This window comes from Epinephelus fuscoguttatus, linkage group LG3 (assembly GCF_011397635.1).
Source record: "Epinephelus fuscoguttatus linkage group LG3, E.fuscoguttatus.final_Chr_v1".
Classification (NCBI taxonomy): Eukaryota; Metazoa; Chordata; class Actinopteri; order Perciformes; family Serranidae; genus Epinephelus; species Epinephelus fuscoguttatus.
Window position 1 is genome coordinate 33,320,390 of NC_064754.1, and position 19,824 is coordinate 33,340,213.

At 40.5% G+C, this 19,824-nt stretch overlaps 1 protein-coding gene across 3 annotated transcripts in view; it reads right to left on the reverse strand.

Moving 5' to 3' along the window:
• LOC125885762 (zeta-sarcoglycan) overlaps positions 1 to 19,824 on the reverse strand; it is a 466,598-nt gene that overhangs the window by 50,567 nt on the left and 396,207 nt on the right. For all 3 annotated transcript variants that reach the window (XM_049571525.1, XM_049571526.1, XM_049571524.1), the window contains exons 5-6: positions 14,372 to 14,494; positions 10,124 to 10,196 (exon numbers count right to left, since the gene is read on the reverse strand). In XM_049571525.1, coding sequence (XP_049427482.1) covers positions 10,124 to 10,196; positions 14,372 to 14,494 — 196 coding nt within the window. The remainder of the gene's footprint in view (positions 1 to 10,123; positions 10,197 to 14,371; positions 14,495 to 19,824) is intronic.

Genomic DNA, 19,824 nt, shown 5'->3' on the forward strand with positions numbered 1-19,824 from the left:
AATATATATACATACAAGAACAGGCACTTAGTACGAGATCAATAGAGGCAGGGGTCTACCACAGGAGACATGACCCCAGGTGCAGGCTGTGCAAAGATGCTCCTTAGATAGTTTAGCACATAATAGCAGGATGCAAGAGGCAGGCGGGAACAGCGTACATGGAACGCCATAACCAAGTGGCTGGCAAAGTGTACAGGAACATCTGCATCTGTATGGGCTGGAATATGGAATGGAAGATATCTTCTGGGGTGGTTGAGAATGACAGAGCTGAGATCCTGTGGGACTTCGAGATCCAGACTGACAAAGTGGTGATCGCTACCCAACCAGACATCGTGTTGATTGACAAACAGCAGAAGAAGGCAGTGGTGACAGACGTAGCAATCCTGATTGACAGCAACATCAGGAAGACAGACCACAAGAGGCTGGAAAAATACCACGGGCTGAAAGAAGAGCTAGAAAAGGTGTGGGGAGTAAAGGCAACAGTGGTGCTGGTGGTAATCAGAGCGATTGGAGCTGTGACCCCTGAACTGGTGGCTCCAGCAGATTCCAGGAACAGGTCGAATTAGATTGCAAGCACTTGATTGCTTGTTTCTTTTTTAATTGACAAGAAGCAAAACTCTTGATGTATTTTAATGTGTTCTGATGTTGTGTTTAAGTGCTCTTTTGGCATATCTTACTATATATTATACAACAGTTAGTTCTGGCCCTGTAATCTGATTGGTTGAGAAACAGTAAAACCGTGATGATATTGGAGTACAACATCACGGTTATTTGCTTAAATTATCTATTTTGTCCTCATTTTTCAACATTTCTTAATCAGCTTTGCTTATTTAACTGTTGAACTGTTGTATAAAAACTCGAGCTCGTGATGTTGTACTGCGGCCTTGTGCCTACGACCGAATCACAGCCGTGACGATATCACTCCCTCTCGTGTGATATTGCTTAAATGATGAACACTCTGTGGGTGTGTCTGTTCCACGTTTTTCTCCTCACTGACTTGGTCAGGTGAAATTTGGCACAGTGGTAGAGGGTCATGGGAGGATGCGAATGAAGCAATATTACATCAATTGGCCAAAGGGGGGTGCTATAACAACCGATAGAAATTACAAACTTTGAATGGGCATATCTCATGCCCCGTAAGTCACAGAGACATGAAACTTTGCACAGAGACGCCTCTCCTCATGAGGAACAAATTTGCGACAAGAACCCACAACTTTCGGTGATATAGCTTTCTGCCATTTTGAATTTTTAGAAAAACACTTAAAATCGATCTCTTCCTAGGAAGTTTGACCGATCTGCATGAAACTCGGTGACCATAATCTAGGGACCAATATCTAAATTTCCCTCTTGGCAAAAGTTGGAAAACTTACTAAAACTGAGCTTCTATAAGGCAATGAATATTGCAGAGGGCGTGGCTCATCACATAAAGGTGTATAACATCTCAAGGGTTTCACCGATCACCACGCAACTTTGTAGGCATATGACCACACATAATCTGAGGGGACTCCTCCATTATTGACCCCATCAAACAAAATGGGGGCGCTAGAGAGCTAATTTCTTATCTAGGCCTAACCGCCTTATCAATTTTTACTAAACTTGGTAGATATGTAGAACAGGACGCCTCAAGGTGACTGGAGAAACTTAACTCTAATTGGAAACTGGGTGGCGCTATAACAACAAAAAAATGCTTAAAAATGGCAAAAATGTGACCGATTGCTTGTGGCTCCCCCTGTGGCCAAATGTTTGTTTGTTTTTTCTAATTTTTGGTATGACTAAGTCATGGTATGGTATGCTGTACATAATCACGAAAACTGTCAGTGTGTCATTCTGTCTGTCCCACGTTTTTCTACTCACTGACGTGGTCAATCTATGTGAAACTGCACATAGGCATTGAGGATTGGCATAGGTAGAAGGTGACAAAGCTACCAGTGGGTATGGACTAGTATACATCTATTTTCAGAAACATCTGATGGAGCTTATGACCTTCTGTGAAAATGTATTTCACACTACTACATTTGTATTGCATTTTCTTTTGCTCAGGATTGGGAATTTTAGTTTGGAAATTCATAAAATAGCACAGGATATGGCATGTCAACATTTAAATCACAAGAGTTCACAACAGATGGGCAGAAACAGGAAATTTACTAAAGTGCAGGTAGTTTCCTGACAACCTCTTCAAACCCCGCCCACCAGCTCCAAGGCCAGGACACTAAACCAGCCTCAGAAGCAGAGGGCAGAGAGAGGGAGGTCACAAAACTAAATATCTACAAAAATTCAACTGTTGAGGATACAATCCTGAAAATATATATCATATATCATATATGCACCTGTGTGCAATTGTTCATAAATTAATGTATTTAAACAACTAACTATGAAATGCCCATTTTCAGCAAATTGACAGTCATGTACCCAAGCCTAACTGAGACTAAAAATGCCAAGTAGTCCTTTGAGATAAGCCAGTTTTTCCATTTAAACAGTATGTCCAGAATATTGTCACCTTTGCATGTGGGAATTTTTCTCATCTACCTAAGGCTGCATTCACACAGTGGTGGTTTTCTGCCTCAGCCACAAGTTGTACTGATAATGAAAAGCACCTTTTGTTATCACAGAGACTCAACTGGAGTCGCTGCTTCTATCAGTAAGATGTACCAGCCTCAACAACCAATGTGCTCCAGCCAGAGAAACATCCACCACCAACTTTTCTACATCTACTTCCTCCATTTTCCATCTGTTTGGTGTTGTTGTTGTTGTTGTTGTCGTCGTTGGCTGCCTGCATTTTGTCAATCCCCGCTTCTTTTTTCATGTTATTTAGTCAGTCACTATCATGAATGCTTCTTTAAAATGTCGAACTGTGCTGCTTTAAAAAAGATGCCAGGCACAGCACTTTTTTTCCAAAGCGACTGCTTTCTGTCTGCCTCCCGGCCGCTCCCCGTTCACTTTAAAGTGGAAAAGCAGTTTTGAAGGGAAAAAAAAAAAAAAAAAAAAAAAAAAAAAAGCAGAATAGCGTGAACACGACTTACAGTGGCGATCACACTAGAGGCTTTGAAAAGGAACGGCGTAGTGTTCCTGGAGTGTTCTCTGAAAAGCAGGCTGCTGAGCATTTTGTTTCTGTGCTGCTAGCATAACCCAGTTCCAGCACTGTGTTGTGCATTCATGTCTCTTTAGCTTCAGTCACATCTGCTAACCACGTCAAGACTCCTGAAGCCTTTTAAACAACACTGGTAGAAATCTTCTCTGCATCCCTCTCTGGTCAATGTGGCTGGCACATTGCACAACTTCAAGCCTTACCTTTACTTTGGCTCAGTCACATGGACAAAAACAAATGCTTCAATGTTTGTTTTTGCTGCAGTTTGTGGTGGTGCAAGCGCTCTTATTTTTATAAGATTGCGGCACTGAAGTATACAAGACTGAAGTAGTGTTTGATCCTTTAACTTGTCAAGTGCTTGTTCAACTTGCCATCAGGATTTTGTTTGCTCAAATATATCTTGACGTAAAGTGTCTGATCCAATCTTTCATCTGCTCTTTTCATTCTAATGCATCGTTCATTCTTTCTTCCAGCCTACAATGAAGCCAAATTACTCACAAATGGCTGCACAACACTAAAAAATGCGCACTGCAGTATGCAAGATACAAATTGACCTCGACTTTATCTTTCCTGATTGGAATTTCTTGACCTATAAGTTATCTTGTAAAGTGTGTACCATCTATCTTTCTGTGTTTCCCTCTTTTCCTCTCTCCCCTCACTCACTGTTAAACTGTAAGATAGATCATTAGCTTTAAATGGACTTCAATCCGCTCATTACATGTCCCATTTACCTTCACTGCATAACGCTCTACTTTTCATAACGAGACAGAAAAAGAGGGGGAGACGGAGGCAGGAAGAAGGGAACGCACACGTGGGAAGATCGAGACAGAATGAGAGCGACAAAGACAAAAGTGGTGTAAGAGAGTTAGTCAACAAGAGAGTTAGGAAGCAGAGAGATGAGGACAAAGATACCACAAGAAAAAGACAGATAGGAAGATAGAACGTTCCAAACGGAGAGGGAGATTATAATCTTGAGTAAAAGAAAATCCTGTGAATTACAAAAAGAGGAGAGAACCTGTACTTTCTTTTCGTGTTGATACAATCTCAACTAGTAGCATGAAATATCTATTCATATACACCTCAATTAAAGAAACGTAAAAAATCCTCGTGATAATAACTATGCTTCAGTTCGTTGTTTCTTTCCCTACCATTTAACAGCTAATGACTGACGACAGCGAGGGGGAACTATCTGAAGCATGTAATCGCCTTTTTATCAGTTATTTTTCTGTGGTTTACATTAACCCTGCAGTAGGTGATGCAGTGGAGAGGTCAGCACAATGCGCGTTAGTGTGCGTGAAGATTGCATTTTATGAACGTCACTTGCTGTTCCTGATGTATTCATATGGTTACACTGACAGAGCTGTGTGTGGGGTGGTAAGTGGTTTCACTCTGTGTGTGTGTGTGCTTGGGCACTTTAATGGGCGGGCTGCACTTAAGGTGCACTAGGTGTGTCAGTACTTTTATGCTGTGTTTTCAACAGCAGGCATGTGTTTGTTTTATGAAAGTGTCACTATAGATGTTTGTCTGTTTGTGTAGATGTGTTTGGTGTGCATGCATTGTTAAGTATGTGTTAATATATGTTTTCTATGTTCATATATTCATGCTTTTAAAGGGGAACACCACCTAAATTAAGAATTGCAATTTGTTATTTTCATGGCCCAGTAAAGTTCAATCAATATTAGAGAACATGAACTGCTCTTTCTCGAAGCCAGAAACCAGAGAAGGAAATCTCAAATGTGTGACATCATCAAGTATGAAAACTGGAGCTGCTTTACTAAATGGGAGGCTGATTTTGTGAACCCACAGAATGTTTTCGTTTTTTTATACCCAAAAGAGCTTTATTCTATAGGGAATGGTAGTGTGTTGTCATTAACAGCGAGTCGGCCATTTTGGAGGGAAAAGGGTAAGAGTGTCAGTTCTAAAACAGAAAATGTACCCATGTACTGAGAAAAATCCTCTGGGTGCTCTCAATATAACACCATTCCTGATTTACTGTCTATGGAGCAGCTCCAGGCGGCACAGTGGGCAGTGGTTAGCATTGTCACCTCATGACAAGAGGCCCCAGGGTAAGAGCACCCTTCTGTGCTAAGTTTGCATGTTCTCCCCGTGTCAGCATGGGTTTTTCTTCGGGTACTCTAGCTTCCTCCCACAGTACAAACACATGCAGGTTAGATCAATTTGTGACTCTAAATTTCCCATAGGTGTGAATGTGAGTGTGAATGGTTGTCTGTCTCTGTGGGTCAGCCCTGCAATAGTCTTCTGGCAACCTGTCCAGGGTGTACTCTGCCTCTCACCCAATGTCAGCTGGGATAGGCTCCACCAGGCTCCAGACTTTATACCCTATGACGCCACAAATTTGAGTTTTAGCACTTAATTTTTGGATTTGGGGGAGAGTTGTTCATGTTTACCAATATTTCTTTGGACCTTTTCAGACCAAAGGAATAAGATATAATAACATATATTTATATATATATATATATATATGTATATATATACACACACACACACATATATATATATATATATATATATATATATATATATATATATATATACAGGACAGGCCAAAAGTTTGGACACACCTTCTCATTCAATGCGTTTTCTTTATTTTCATGACTATTTACATTGTAGATTCTCACTGAAGGCATCAAAACTATGAATGAACACATGTGGAGTTATGTACTTAACAAAAAAAGGTGAAATAACTGAAAACATGTTTTACATTCTAGTTTCTTCAAAATAGCCACCCTTTGCTCTGATTACTGCTTTGCACACTCTTGGCATTCTCTCCATGAGCTTCAAGAGGTAGTCACCTGAAATGGTTTTCCAACAGTCTTGAAGGAGTTCCCAGAGGTGTTTAGCACTTGTTGGCCCCTTTGCCTTCACTCTGCGGTCCAGCTCACCCCAAACCATCTCGATTGGGTTCAGGTCCGGTGACTGTGGAGGCCAGGTCATCTGCCGCAGCACTCCATCACTCTCCTTCATGGCCAAATAGCCCTTACACAGCCTGGAGGTGTGTTTGGGGTCATTGTCCTGTTGAAAAATAAATGATCGTCCAACTAAACGCAAACCTGATGGGATGGCATGTCGCTGCAGGATGCTGTGGTAGCCATGCTGGTTCAGTGTGCCTTCAATTTTGAATAAATCCCCAACAGTGTCACCAGCAAAACACCCCCACACCATCACACCTCCTCCTCCATGCTTCACAGTGGGAACCAGGCATGTGGAATCCATCCATTCACCTTTTCTGCGTCTCACAAAGACACGGCGGTTGGAACCAAAGATCTCAAATTTGGACTCATCAGACCAAAGCACAGATTTCCACTGGTCTAATGTCCATTCCTTGTGTTTCTTGGCCCAAACAAATCTCTTCTGCTTGTTGCCTCTCCTTAGCAGTGGTTTCCTAGCAGCTATTTGACCATGAAGGCCTGATTCGCGCAGTCTCCTCTTAACAGTTGTTCTAGAGATGGGTCTGCTGCTAGAACTCTGTGTGCCATTCATCTGGTCTCTGATCTGAGCTGCTGTTAACTTGCGATTTCTGAGGCTGGTGACTCGGATGAACTTATCCTCAGAAGCAGAGGTGACTCTTGGTCTTCCTTTCCTGATTGGAAAGGATTGGTTCTTGCCATAATATGAATTTTAACAGTTGTCCAATAGGGCTGTCGGCTGTGTATTAACCTGACTTCTGCACAACACAACTGATGGTCCCAACCCCATTGATAAAGCAAGAAATTCCACTAATTAACCCTGATAAGGCACACCTGTGAAGTGGAAACCATTTCAGGTGACTACCTCTTGAAGCTCATGGAGAGAATGCCAAGAGTGTGCAAAGCAGTAATCAGAGCAAAGGGTGGCTATTTTGAAGAAACTAGAATATAAAACATGTTTTCAGTTATTTCACCTTTTTTTGTTAAGTACATAACTCCACATGTGTTCATTCATAGTTTTGATGCCTTCAGTGAGAATCTACAATGTAAATAGTCATGAAAATAAAGAAAACGCATTGAATGAGAAGGTGTGTCCAAACTTTTGGCCTGTACTGTATATATATATATATTTTTTTGAAAATGGGCGTAATTCCCCTTTAAATGGTGGCAGTGTTGTGTTTGACGATGCTGCTGATGACAAGGGCACCTCACGCAAAACTGATGCACTAAGTGCTTTTTAACAGCAATATTTTGTTCCGTGTACTGTAACTCCACAGGAGTGTTTTTGATGTCAAACTGTGTTAAACCTAAACAATAAAACAGCCTATATGTTTATAACCACACTAACTGGAGTGCTTCCTTCCTTCTTTCCTCACCTTCACCGCAGGTTTCAACGCCTTGCTTATCTGCACTGACCCGTACATTGACCCAATGTTCTTGCTCCTCCTCTTCTCTGTATCTTTTCCATCCCCACCTAACTCAGTTCCCTTCAACTAATCTAACTCCGTCTAGTTCCCCCACCCCTCGAAATGCCTCCTCCCTCTGTTCTTCTTTGATCCCTCAGCATGTATGAGGTCCTATTTCCTCTACTATCCATTTTGCTTTGCTTTCAACCATTCTTTTGTCTCTGTCTGTCCACCCATCTCAAACCTCTGTGTCAAATAATTTCAATTTCTCCCTGTTTCTGAATCTTGTTTTGTCTGACACATTTTTCTTTTAAATTGTACTGTGAGAGGAGAAAGGGAAATACTGAGGAAAGGAAAATAATGAAGATATTTGATTAGGGATGTCAAGTTTGGTTAATTTCGCTTCAGACAGCCTGACACCCATTAACCAGTATCTAACAGGTTAATTTTGAAGAAAAATAATTACACACACACACACACACACACACACACACACACACACACACACACAATGACATGAATACTAGAGCCTTTTCCTTTTAGTCCAGTGCTCCACTGACTCAGTGAGTCAAAGGCAAAGGCAAAGTGCCATATCCATTTAGAGGTGGTGAAATTTAAATGTTTCATAGTGTAAATAGCTTCCCTTTTAATTTTACCATTGCTACAGATTTCCCACACTGGACTCAAACCCAGGATTAGGCAAACACATTCCTACGATCACCAAGCAACCGAGGCACCCCATGTGCTTACTTTCTATACTCATCTTGGACTCTTCATTCAGCCAACTACATACAAAATAGGGGCAAAGGGTTTAAGGTAGAGTGTGAATACATGCAAATTAAAAATACTGCACAAAGGGAGGTAGACAGCCTTGGTTCAGGCAACGCTAACTAAGTCAAACAACCACTTGAGTGAGCTAAAATTCAACATTGACTTGAGCAGGCAATTTACTCAGTGCAATAAAGTGAAAAGAATATTAGCTTCAACAGGGACTCTATTAAGGTGCCTGTAAATGTTTGAGAGAGGGATAAGCCATTGATGGTGCGGCTGCCAAGCTCGATGCAAGCTGATTAAATGCATGATTGAATAAAGAAATGAAATGCTTAAGAAGAGTATCAAGCAACCGGCATTGTCCTCCAATTCCACACATTAAAAAATTCATTATGGCTGGCATGTCGTGTGGTGTCATCAGCCTCCCCGAACATCGCCTTGCCAAATTCTCTGCTTCTTTTTAAAGCCAGTCAATGAAAATAACACACAGATCATCCAAGTTTTTTAGTTTCCAACTGATCCTATACTTTGGTTCAATATCTTAAACTTCTCAATTTTTCAACAAAAGACAGGAACTCTGGCTATTTTGTACACCCTGAATGCCGTCATCTTTTTTGCGGTATCCCATTATGTGCTGCTGCTACAGTACGACTCAATCTCCCTGCAGGAGCCGGTTCGATTTAATCTATTCTTCTATACACTAACTTCCATCCGCTTCTCCTGAACTCTTTCCCTCTGTCACCCTCATCTGCCCTCTGTCTTCTTTTTCTTCTATCTTTTGATTGTCCTCTTCATCACCCTTACCCTAGCCCTGCTTCCTCTCCCTCTGTCCAGTCAATTATATCTCATCCTCCCCTTTTCACCTTTTCCCTTGCACAAGGCATTCTATGCATCTTGGTTTCCAACATCACTTTTTCTACCTTCCTGCCTCCATCCGTGTCTCCTCCTCGGTCTGTGTTTGTGTTTTCCCCTCTGGCCAAAAGCCACTTCGGCTAAATCCTATCTGATAATGCCCGTTTGAAGTTGAGACATTAGTAATGAAGGAATGTCATACGTGCCTGAAAGACATACCACACACTTCAGGAGAGAAGATGGGGAGAAGATACACACATTTAGCTGACGCAATCCACCCTGATGCAGTTACAGAGGGAACCAGCAGTCCGACCCGTTTATATTGTAAACAACTTTAGATGCGACTAAGCTGAGCCTGCGTTGCGTAAGCGTTATTGAGGAGCCGCCTGTGGTCACAAGTACTCCATTTACTGCAGTCCTTTTTCCTACCCTATTTGTATAAACAAAAGATAAACTGAAACGTTTCATTAGTTGTCATCTTGACAAGATCTGCCCTCATTAGCTCACATCAGTTCTAAATGAGTCTGATGCAAACTATGTCTTAACACCTAAAAAGCTAATTAACTCTCCTGGTGAGAAGAAACTGAGCGTACACCGTGCACTACATGTGTTCAAGTGCGTGTATCAGTGGACGGCTCCACTTGGTGACAGCTTGACCCTTGTTCACCTTAGCCCAGAGGACTTTTGTTCCTCTGCCAGGCCTGTCAGACTGCCACTCACCCAAACACCTCTTTCTGCAGTGAGCTGATTAGAAGTCATGAGCGCACTGTGCCACTGGACTGGCTAGTTAGCTAACTCAGCAGCTTGAATTTTTACATAACATATTTTTTCCCAAAATTGTTATTTGTGGTGTTACTATCTTAGCAATTATTCACAAGAACACACACTTCATAAATATTCTACCACAACTAAAATATTAACAACAAGGGGAACTTGTAAAGCAAGGCAATGTGCCAGACTGCTTGTCTTACACACACACACACACACACACACACACACACACACACACACACACACACACACACACACACACATACATACATATATTAATGAATATTCACAAAAGAATTTACAGTACTTACTTTAGGTCCTGGAAGGGTTCTGCCCTTACATGTGATGTCTCTACAGAATGGCTGAACACCACACCTTCATTCCCTATAGAGAGGGTAAGAGTGGATTAAAGGAAGGAAAAGAAAACACATCCATCCTCTGTGTGAAAGCCTGCACACTATTGCATCACACCTCTGTTCTTGGAACGGAGGCAGACACTTAAAATGCACAGCTCAGTGCTAAGATCTTCTGTGTGTCATGCAAATTCTGTTTGAGTATGACAGTACCTCCAGTATAGCCATATATACATTTACTTAACATGTAGTAACAATACCATGAAGATAGGGAGGATGGGGACCTGGATAGTGTTTCACTTTGGCATTAAAGACAGGGGTTTATGTCCTGTCAAACAAACAACAACAAAGTCAGCTTTGACTTGAGGGGAGACACTATAGGTGAATAGGGTAAAACTTTTTACACACAGATATCACCATGAAACTTCTCCAGTTGATTACCTGCATTAGGGCAATTATTTTCTGTGTTATGAGTTTTCTGGAATTAAATTATCTCACTAAATATGCACTTATTTGCATACATTTCAAAAACAGAAATCTGAACATTTTGCTGACATATTAAAAGTCAGTTTTTTTTACAGAGGGAATTTTGGATTTCTCTTTTCATCACTCCATAAATCAGAAAATACTGTCAGCAGCCATAAAACATCCATTTTGCCATGTTTTTAGGAATAAAATGTTAAATAAATCGGTCTATGAATGATATATGAACAAAACCCACTGTGAAAACCTTCAGAATGTAGACAGGGATAAAACTGTAGAGTTTGGTGTATGTCAGCGCTACTGAAGTGGAGATTACTAGCTTAGAGTATGAGAAAAAAAGTCATTTTGAGAAAACGGCCTTTAAAGATATGTACTGTAAAATCCCATATATTATTAGACAAAAGGGAAGACACTGCAGGTGAACAGGGTAAAACTTCTATCTCATATATATCACCATGATACCCAGTTACAGGTTTTCTGAAACTGTTTGTTTAAATGTACAAATAAGGCATTATCTAATTCAATGTTCACTACTTGCATAAATTTGAGAACAGAAACCTCAACTAAAATAAACACCTAATTGTGTATTTTGGATGTTTTCTTTCAACTATTCTGAAAACAGACATGTTATGGAAGCAAAGCAGCCCAAAATCTCACCTGTAGTGTCTCCTCTTGATTTTTAAAATAATTAAACAAAGGCATAATCTTTCCCTAACCTTAACAAAGTGGTTTAAAGTAGTTAACCACACCTTAATTACAATTTTTTGCCGACTCTGTTCAGTATTTTTCTTGGTGGCATAATATTTCCCCCCAAAAATATTCTAGTAATGCAAAACAGTTGCATGAAGTATGGACATAATTGTCCGTAGAAAAGGTTGCCTCTGATATAATGCAGTGTTTAACCCCCCATGTGCAGCAAGCACCTCTGCTTTAGCCCGCAGCCCCTGAACAGATGCTTGGGGGGAGAGCTGGCCGCAGCTCCTGCTGAGATCGTAGAAAGCATGTTGGAAACTCTGCACTGCTACAAATCTTACACCGCACAAGGCTACTTTGCCCATTGGCAAGCCCGCCGATAACAAAAGGCTACTTGAATTGTCGTTTGAAACCAAGGACCACATCTCCATAAAGGTGCAGCTGTACCTCTAAAGGGACCCAAAACTTGGAGGGCACTGTTGCTTTTTTTTCAGTTTTCTGAGGTTTATTCCAAGGCCCATTGAACACTGCACAACTGTGTGTCTGTGCAACTGCCAACAGGAGGAAACAAGAAGGAAAATGCTCCCAGTTCTCTAAACAATGGTGGAGATGGCAGTTACAGGTCTCTGTGTTATGTTTGATTGCCACTCTGTACAATGATGTTTCTCATTTTGTCAGCCACAGGCCATATTTGTTCCAGCTTCTAACTGTGTTACTTTTGATTACACCTCTATATTTAAAATGGTGTGCCATACTCTCCTGAGCACTCTGCTGGGTACATGAAATGTTTATGAGCTTGTCACAGCCTTTCTGGGTGGCACCCGTCCTGGTACACAATACCCATGAAGTGCTTTCAAAGCCAGTACATTGGAACCAACACAATTCACACTGGGTTTGTATTTTCAAAAGTGGAAATCAACCGTAAGCCCACTAGTATCTCACCCCACTGGCTGCCATGGCACTGGTTTACATTGGCTGATTCTCATAAACAACAGGCTTAAATGGAGCCTTCCATATAAGCTATGCAGGCTTTGCTGTACACCTCTCGCCACTGCAGAGGGCAGCAGTGTGTGGAAACACTGTTCATTTTAAATTTAAAATAATAAAATATATCTAAATACTAAGCAATCAGTGGCATAGCATGTCTCCACTGGACCCCGGTGCATGAGCTGAATGGATGTGTTCATATTTGCATTCTGTCCACAGTTCAGTTTCTTATCTCTGACCTCCATCAAACAGCAAATTATGGCAACATTCTTTCAGAGTACCTCTAATGGACACATCTCCCCAGTTACCCAGGCCTTGTGTTTGTGTAGTTTACCTTGAAAGTTGAATTTGTGTGTTTGTGTAAAAGCATTTTAGCATGTTCCTGGAAAATAACTTGATTTAATGACATATTCAAACATGCAGGCAAATAGAGACATACACACACAGATTCACAGCTCTGCTTGATTTTCTCGCTCTCATTTAATTAGAGTAAATGAGTAATGAGAAAAAAACAGATACTGTGGTGCACCAAGGGGCTATGTCCCTCCCCCACTCCTTAGTTTTTCTTTTCATTTCACATAAATTGCTTTGTCTATTTTCCTCTGCAATTATATACACATCTGGCTTTGCTCAGACCTTTCATCCATCCATCTCTTATTTACTTCCTGTCTGTCCCTACTGTATCTTGCTCTTCTAACCTTTCTTTTTCAAATCAGCAAAAAATGCTCTGCTTGCTAACCCAAGTCTTGTTTGGCTGCACTCATCAAGAGCACTCTGTTTAACAGCTTACAGGGTGTGTACGTACTGTAAGTCGAGTGCGTCCTCAAGTAACCTTGTTACACAAATTAGTCTGAGCCCACTGTTGGCCTCTCTGCTGTCTACCCCTTCATGAATCATGAAAAATATTCCTATCAGTCCCTCATGCATGTGGAAAATGAGCGTGGGAGCTCGTAAAAACTGTGACCTCTAGAATGATCTATACATGTATGTGTAATCACTTCCATGCATGTATAGATCTACCATGATACCGTGATTGATACTGCCCTTTTAATTACAGTTCAGGCAGCAACAAGTCATGGTAGTGCCATTAATATGATTACATGTCAGATATCTGGATGCAAAATTAATTTCAGTCTAGTAGAGCGTCCTGGGTTTCAGACAACGAACCTGTCCCACTCTATTTGATGGAAATCCTAACCAATAAATCTGTGCTGCACACAATTTTGGGCACATGGGAATTTCCTAATATTAAAGGCACCCTGTGGAGTTTTCTTGTAAACAAACAAAAGTTATGATTACATTCAGTGTGACTCACTATAAGGCATTGAGTGTATCCTTAAGGTCTTACAGAAGTATGCATGGAATGCATTTTCCTCATAAAACATTTAAATGCTTTAAATCCAGATCAGTTTACATTCATGTTTACTTGGGTCTACTGCATGTCTTGGCGTGGTACTTGCACCTGTGAACCAGGAGAATAGTGTTTAACCACTGGCAGGACTGTAGTTTGATTCCAATCCATGGCCCCTTCCTGCATGTCATATCCCCTCTTTCTTTCACGCTATAGCTAATCTAAAACCTATCCGACCAAATGTCTCCCCTTCTGTTCCTGAGTTACGACATTGAGTAATTGCCAGAAAAGTGTTTTTGCAGAACATCATGTTGTCTCAGAGAAGCTGACCTTTGACTTTTTGGACACAGAATGTCACCACTTCATCATTTTATCCTATTGGACATTTGTGTGAAATTTTGTCATAATTAATGTATTGATTATTGAGTTATGGCCAAAAACATGTTTTGTGAGGTCCCTGTGACCTTTGACCACCAAAAGCTAAGTGGATGTTTGAGCCAAATTTGAGAAAATTCCCTCAACATGTTCCTGAGATATCGCATTCACCAGAGTGAAATGGATGAATGGACGGACGACCTATAGACATAATGCCCCCAGTCATGGCTGTCACAGGTGTGAGACGTGAAAAGCTGTACTCAAAAAACACAATGTTGGTCATTTGTTGCTGTTGTGCTTTTTGTGTTTACCCCTACCTGTGACTCTAAGTTTCTCAGTGCCAATGCTGATCTCCTCTTCATCTGCGGAGAACAGAACTCTCTCTCCATCTGTACTCCTCACCTCAAATCTCTGACACTGAGCTTCTACCATTTCTGAACCTGTGAAAGGGAGACAGAGAAAGAGAAAGAGAGAGAGAGAGAGAGAGAGAGAGAGAGACAGAGGGGTTAAAATGTATAGCAGAGCAACATTCAAAGCACATAAAACCGGCCATCTGGTAGATGTTTTTATCCAAAGCTCCTTACAGAACCATTAGTGCATGGAAGGTTTATCTTGAACGACCACAGAGGGATTTGAACTCTGAACCCCTGCATCTCTAAGTGTTGTCTTGCTGTGACACTGGTGCAATATCAGCACAGATACTAGTAACACTAACGCGATCCATGCTGTTGTGAAATGTAATCACTAGGAACATACTGAAAAATAATATGGTCTGGATAATCTACAGCACAACAGTACTCGTTAGAACTGCTTCCTACAGAATCAATGGTAAATGACGGTGTGCTATAAGGATTATTTAAAGAAAAGGGGGGACATTTTTCTGGAAAGGATTTTCTTTTTATTGCTTCATGTGTCACACAATGAATTCCATTTCCTGCAGTTGTGCTGGGGTGGCACCAACATGTCAGAGAGATCATCTAAAAACCTTAGTACATAAGACCATCATCTGCATGGCGAATTACTTCTACTGGAGAGACAAATGTGTTTTGTCACTTGGATGTTGTGATGCCTTTAAGCTGCTTTCATGAGATGTTTAGGTAAAATAACTTCACTTCAGCAATTGATACTAGTAAGACCCATTTTAACTAATATGAAAATATTACAGATTATTATCCCACAAATTACCTTTACTCTTTGGAGGCTAAATAGTGTATCTGTAAGTACAGTTATACTCACACTGTCACAGAAGAGATGAATAGTATAAGATTGGACCTCAAAAGTCAAATGTGACAAATAAAAGTTAACAGTCAGACACAACTGCCTTGTGTCTGGAGTTCGTACAGTCTCTGTAAAACTTAAGAATTATAACTTTTATATTATAAAATTATATTATATTATAATTATAACATTTCCCTTTATGATTTTGCCTTGAGGAAAAAAAATATCCTTTGAAGAGTAATGCAGGGTGTGACAAAGCAAATTTCTAATATGTTAAAGACAATACTTTGGGCAAATTACACAGTTCCTAACTCATGTGGAAGTTTGCATTCTAAAGGACATTAAGGAACTCATATTTTGGTTGCCAAGTTTCTGTCAAAAGAAATGACCTTTTAATAGTAATACACTCATTTCTATTCTGTGTACACAGTGTGTGTTCTAAGATGTACAACACAAATGCATTAAAAATTAAGTGGACAGAGAGTTAAAAAGGGAGGATGGATGACTGCATTACAGCGAAACAAAGGGTGAATTTAAACCCCTTTCTCCGTACAAAATAGTTCTCTTTGGAATAATTACAACCAATTTGTTATGATAAAATCTCCCCTAACTTGAGCTGAAATGATTTATTTGATAGTTCAGTTCACAAGGAAAGGTGGTGCTTTGGTAACCTGCAGGAAGCACAGTGTTAGCACCAAAAAATTGAGGGTCTAGATTTTTTTCTCCCCATTTAAGAATTTGCTTCTATCTCTGCAACATCTTTGATACCAAAAGAAACCAAATCACTGTACAACTTGAAAACAAGCTGACATGTTTCTGCTTATATGTTAACAAACAAATGCCTTCTGAGAGGACACACAGAGCGACACTAGCGTCCAAGCCATGTTTCATGTTGTCATGCCAAGAAACATATGATGAAATACCAACTGGTTCGAATGTTATCAGTACATTAAATGGCCATTATCAGTTGTCATCGAGAGCATAGCTTTATGGCCCTACTCTACCTCCTATATTTCCATCTATTGTTTGGCCCTGACCTCAAATAGTTGTACTAATTTTGACAGGAGCGAAGGAGGAAGTCATATGACATAGTACAAAGAGCGGCAAAGTCCGTGCAGGGAGGAGGTCAGGTTGGATGGATGGGTCAAACAAACACTGGACTTTCACCATGGAGATCACTGTTCATGCCCTGTGTGAATCCAAAAGTCAACATTAATTTATTTATTTGTACTTACATCAAGTATATAACTTAAGTCACACAACAAGTGTACTTATTTTGATCCAAACCACAGTCTTTTTCTAAACCTAACCAATTATTTTTTCCACCTGAACTCAACAAAAGCAAAATCTAACAAAAGTGAAACAACGTTAGATATCTGGTCCATTGGCTGGTACCGTCTGCCTCATCTGAAGCAATAAAATGGTGTTAACAACTGATAACGGGCATTTCATGGGCTGATAATATTCAGAATGGGCACAAATACTTAAACATGGGTCTAGACAACTTTCAGTTACACTTTTTCTATGGAAAGTAACTACGCAGGTCAAAAAGCTCACATCAGCAGAATTTGCACATTAATGTAGTTGCTAATATTTTCATTCTTAGCCGAAGTACGTGGCCATTGTCTATGGTTATCCAATAGCAAGTCACTTACTATTTGTTGGTGACTGCTGCAACTAAAAAATGAAGCTCAGTGTAAGTTCAATCAGGAAGACTTTCTTTGTGCTCATCCATTCACAGTTCTCTCCCTCCCACTCCCACTGCTTCCTCTAATCAGCTGACCATGGGTGTTCACTCTTCTGGTTACCCAATCAAACTTAGCCATGATCTCCATCAGGCAATCAGAATGCTACTGCAAAATTCTAAATCTGCTCTCTTTTCTGCTGCTGTCAGCCATCATTTTAGGCAGAACTGTAACACCCTTCACCACCCCCTTCACCTCCAGCCATCACATCTAGAGTCCAGGACAAGCTCAACAAAGGCTCATTCCTCTACTCATCCAGATCACCAGCACTTCTTCATCTTATTCTCATCTCATCTTCACCACCTCTACCACCACCAGCGTCTAGAGGGGTGGTTCCCTGTTCGACTATGGATTCATCACCTTCCTTAAATCATACCATCTCTACGGGGTCTAATCGCCAAAGACTTTTCACATTTTTCATTTTTTTGTGCTCATGTTAATAAATATTCTTTTTACTACAGAAAAACAAGTCACTCCTGATTGAAAAGCTGTAGCTGGTGCCTTGTCAAGAAAATGTTGGCAGTGAGATTTGAAAAAGTTAATGAATCTGCTGACAAATTTGCCAAATCACCAACAGTGGTCACTGTGGCAGTTTTCCTTTCCTTCATTTTGTTCATGAATGTTTCCCTTCATTTTGTGATTTGGACTGTGATGTGCTGCCATGCCAACCCTGCTGAGCCTAAAGAAAAACTCTCTCTTTCCCTCACTCTCTATCCCCCTTTCTTCACTGTCTGGTCTCCCAGGCTATTACAAGTGTCAATTAGAAACCCAGAGTGCCTTGTCAGTAATAATCAAACTTTATTAGCAGCCATCAATCTGGGATTAAGCTCTTTTTCTCATCTCTCTCTCACTGTCTTTATCCTGTCTATCTCTCCCTCCTTAAGCCTCTCACTCCTCCACCGACTGTGTGAAAAAGCAATTGAGATTTGTGTTGTGAAAGGCTCGCCCTAAAGCAAGGTGTGTGTGTATGTGTGTTACGAATGTATGCAAAGACTTAGGAGGAGGAGGAGGGGGGGGGGGGGGGGGGGGTTTGACAGTTAGAGATGGGGAAAGTGGTGAGAGGGAAATGAAAGAAAGAAAAAATAAGGGGTTTAAGTTTCAGAAGGAGCGATAAAAAGAAAGTGAAGCTGGTTTAAATTGGAGATGTGCTGTGCTAGTTGCTGTCTCAGACATTTAGCTAGTTCTCTTTGGCTGTGTAGTGCAGATTTCCAACATGGGTGCAGGTCAGCATATTTCCAAAGATTTGTGGTTTATTCACAGAATTTCCTCCTCTTGTCTTTTTAGTAGGGGTGTATAAAAGATCCTGAAACAGCAGGAGATGGGCAGCTTCAACGATAGTGAGAACTTGGAAAAACTTAAGTCTCAGGGAAATGGAAGTTCTCATATATGAAATAAAGTTTTATTTCAGAAGATGAAGAGTGGCATCAGATAAAGGGGTTATAAAAGACAATATATGACTGTTCATAATTTCTTGCTTGTTTACAGAGAGGAGACAACTGCTGATAAAATGATCTAGTCTCTAACTGCAGTATTACGACTCTATCTTGTTTTTGCACTGGGAGTGTTATGTGTGTATACTCAAGAATTGTGCCAGTGGCTTTAACACTAAATTGAAATGAACGTGGGAAGGTAAAAAATAAAGTTTATGATATGAACAAACAGCAATTTGGTGTCCCATATGTGCTGCTTACACCAGCGGCAGCAAGATGAGACAAAGTAGCTGGAAGTGTTTTGTTTCAAATGATCGCTCCGAGGAGAGGACTGACAGAGAGGGAGCGGTGGCTGCTGAGCAGTTTTTACTTTAGGCAAAGGAACAATGATGCGATGTGGCAATGGAAAAAAAAAAATAAACGGTAGATGTGTTCATTTTATGTTTCTTTTTTTTTAAATACTGTAAAACTTTTTTTTGAGTTTAGTTGTAATTGATGTGTCAGTCAGTAATCCTCTAAACTGAGAAATGGAAGAAAGGCTTATTATAGCTGTAGTCACTTGTGAAATGTTTGTTCAGAATGTCTGTTAACACTGACAACAGTGAAAAGAATAAAGAATAAAAAGCATGGAAAATGGAGGCTCTCCACAGCAAACCTGATGAAATGTAGATACTTCGAAATGACATAACCTAATTGTATCAAATGTCTCCTGTCACTGTTTAGTAGTTTAGTGTTTAGTAGTCAATGATATCAGGAGTGGTTGATCCAATAATAACTATCTGATCTTTTAGCTTTGTCTTGTTAGCAATCTGCAGGTAGCTAATGTTAATTCTGTGTAAATTAAGAGGTTTTGGTCAATTAATTTGCTCCTGCAAATGTCTCTCCCACTGATAACACCAAAGTAATTCTGCTGTCACCAATAACAACAGGACTCCTCGTTAGGCAGACATGTTAATTGATGCACTGATTTAAATAATCACTTCCTGACAGGATCTCCTCTGTTGTCACAAGTGCCTCCCTCAGCAGGAACCTTCAGTAATAATAAAGCTTTTTGAATATCTCACTGATGAAGAGACGTGCGAGGGAAAGACGCATTACAGTACAGTGCATGCGACTGAGGTCCTGAGTCAGATCTGAGCTGAACATCTCAAGCGTGTGACATGAGCTTCAGTCTGCTGAGCCATTAGGGTGCCCTGCAGATACCACAGGCATTTTAATGTTTTAACCATGGTGCTAGAGCACCGTGCTCTGTTTATCACCACTCTCAAACACAAACACTGCATTTAATTTGAGATAATGAATGCATGCTCCGCTCACTTTTGCCTATTCATACCAGCCTGCTGTCACAAGTTAATTTCTGGTTGTCATGGTTCACAC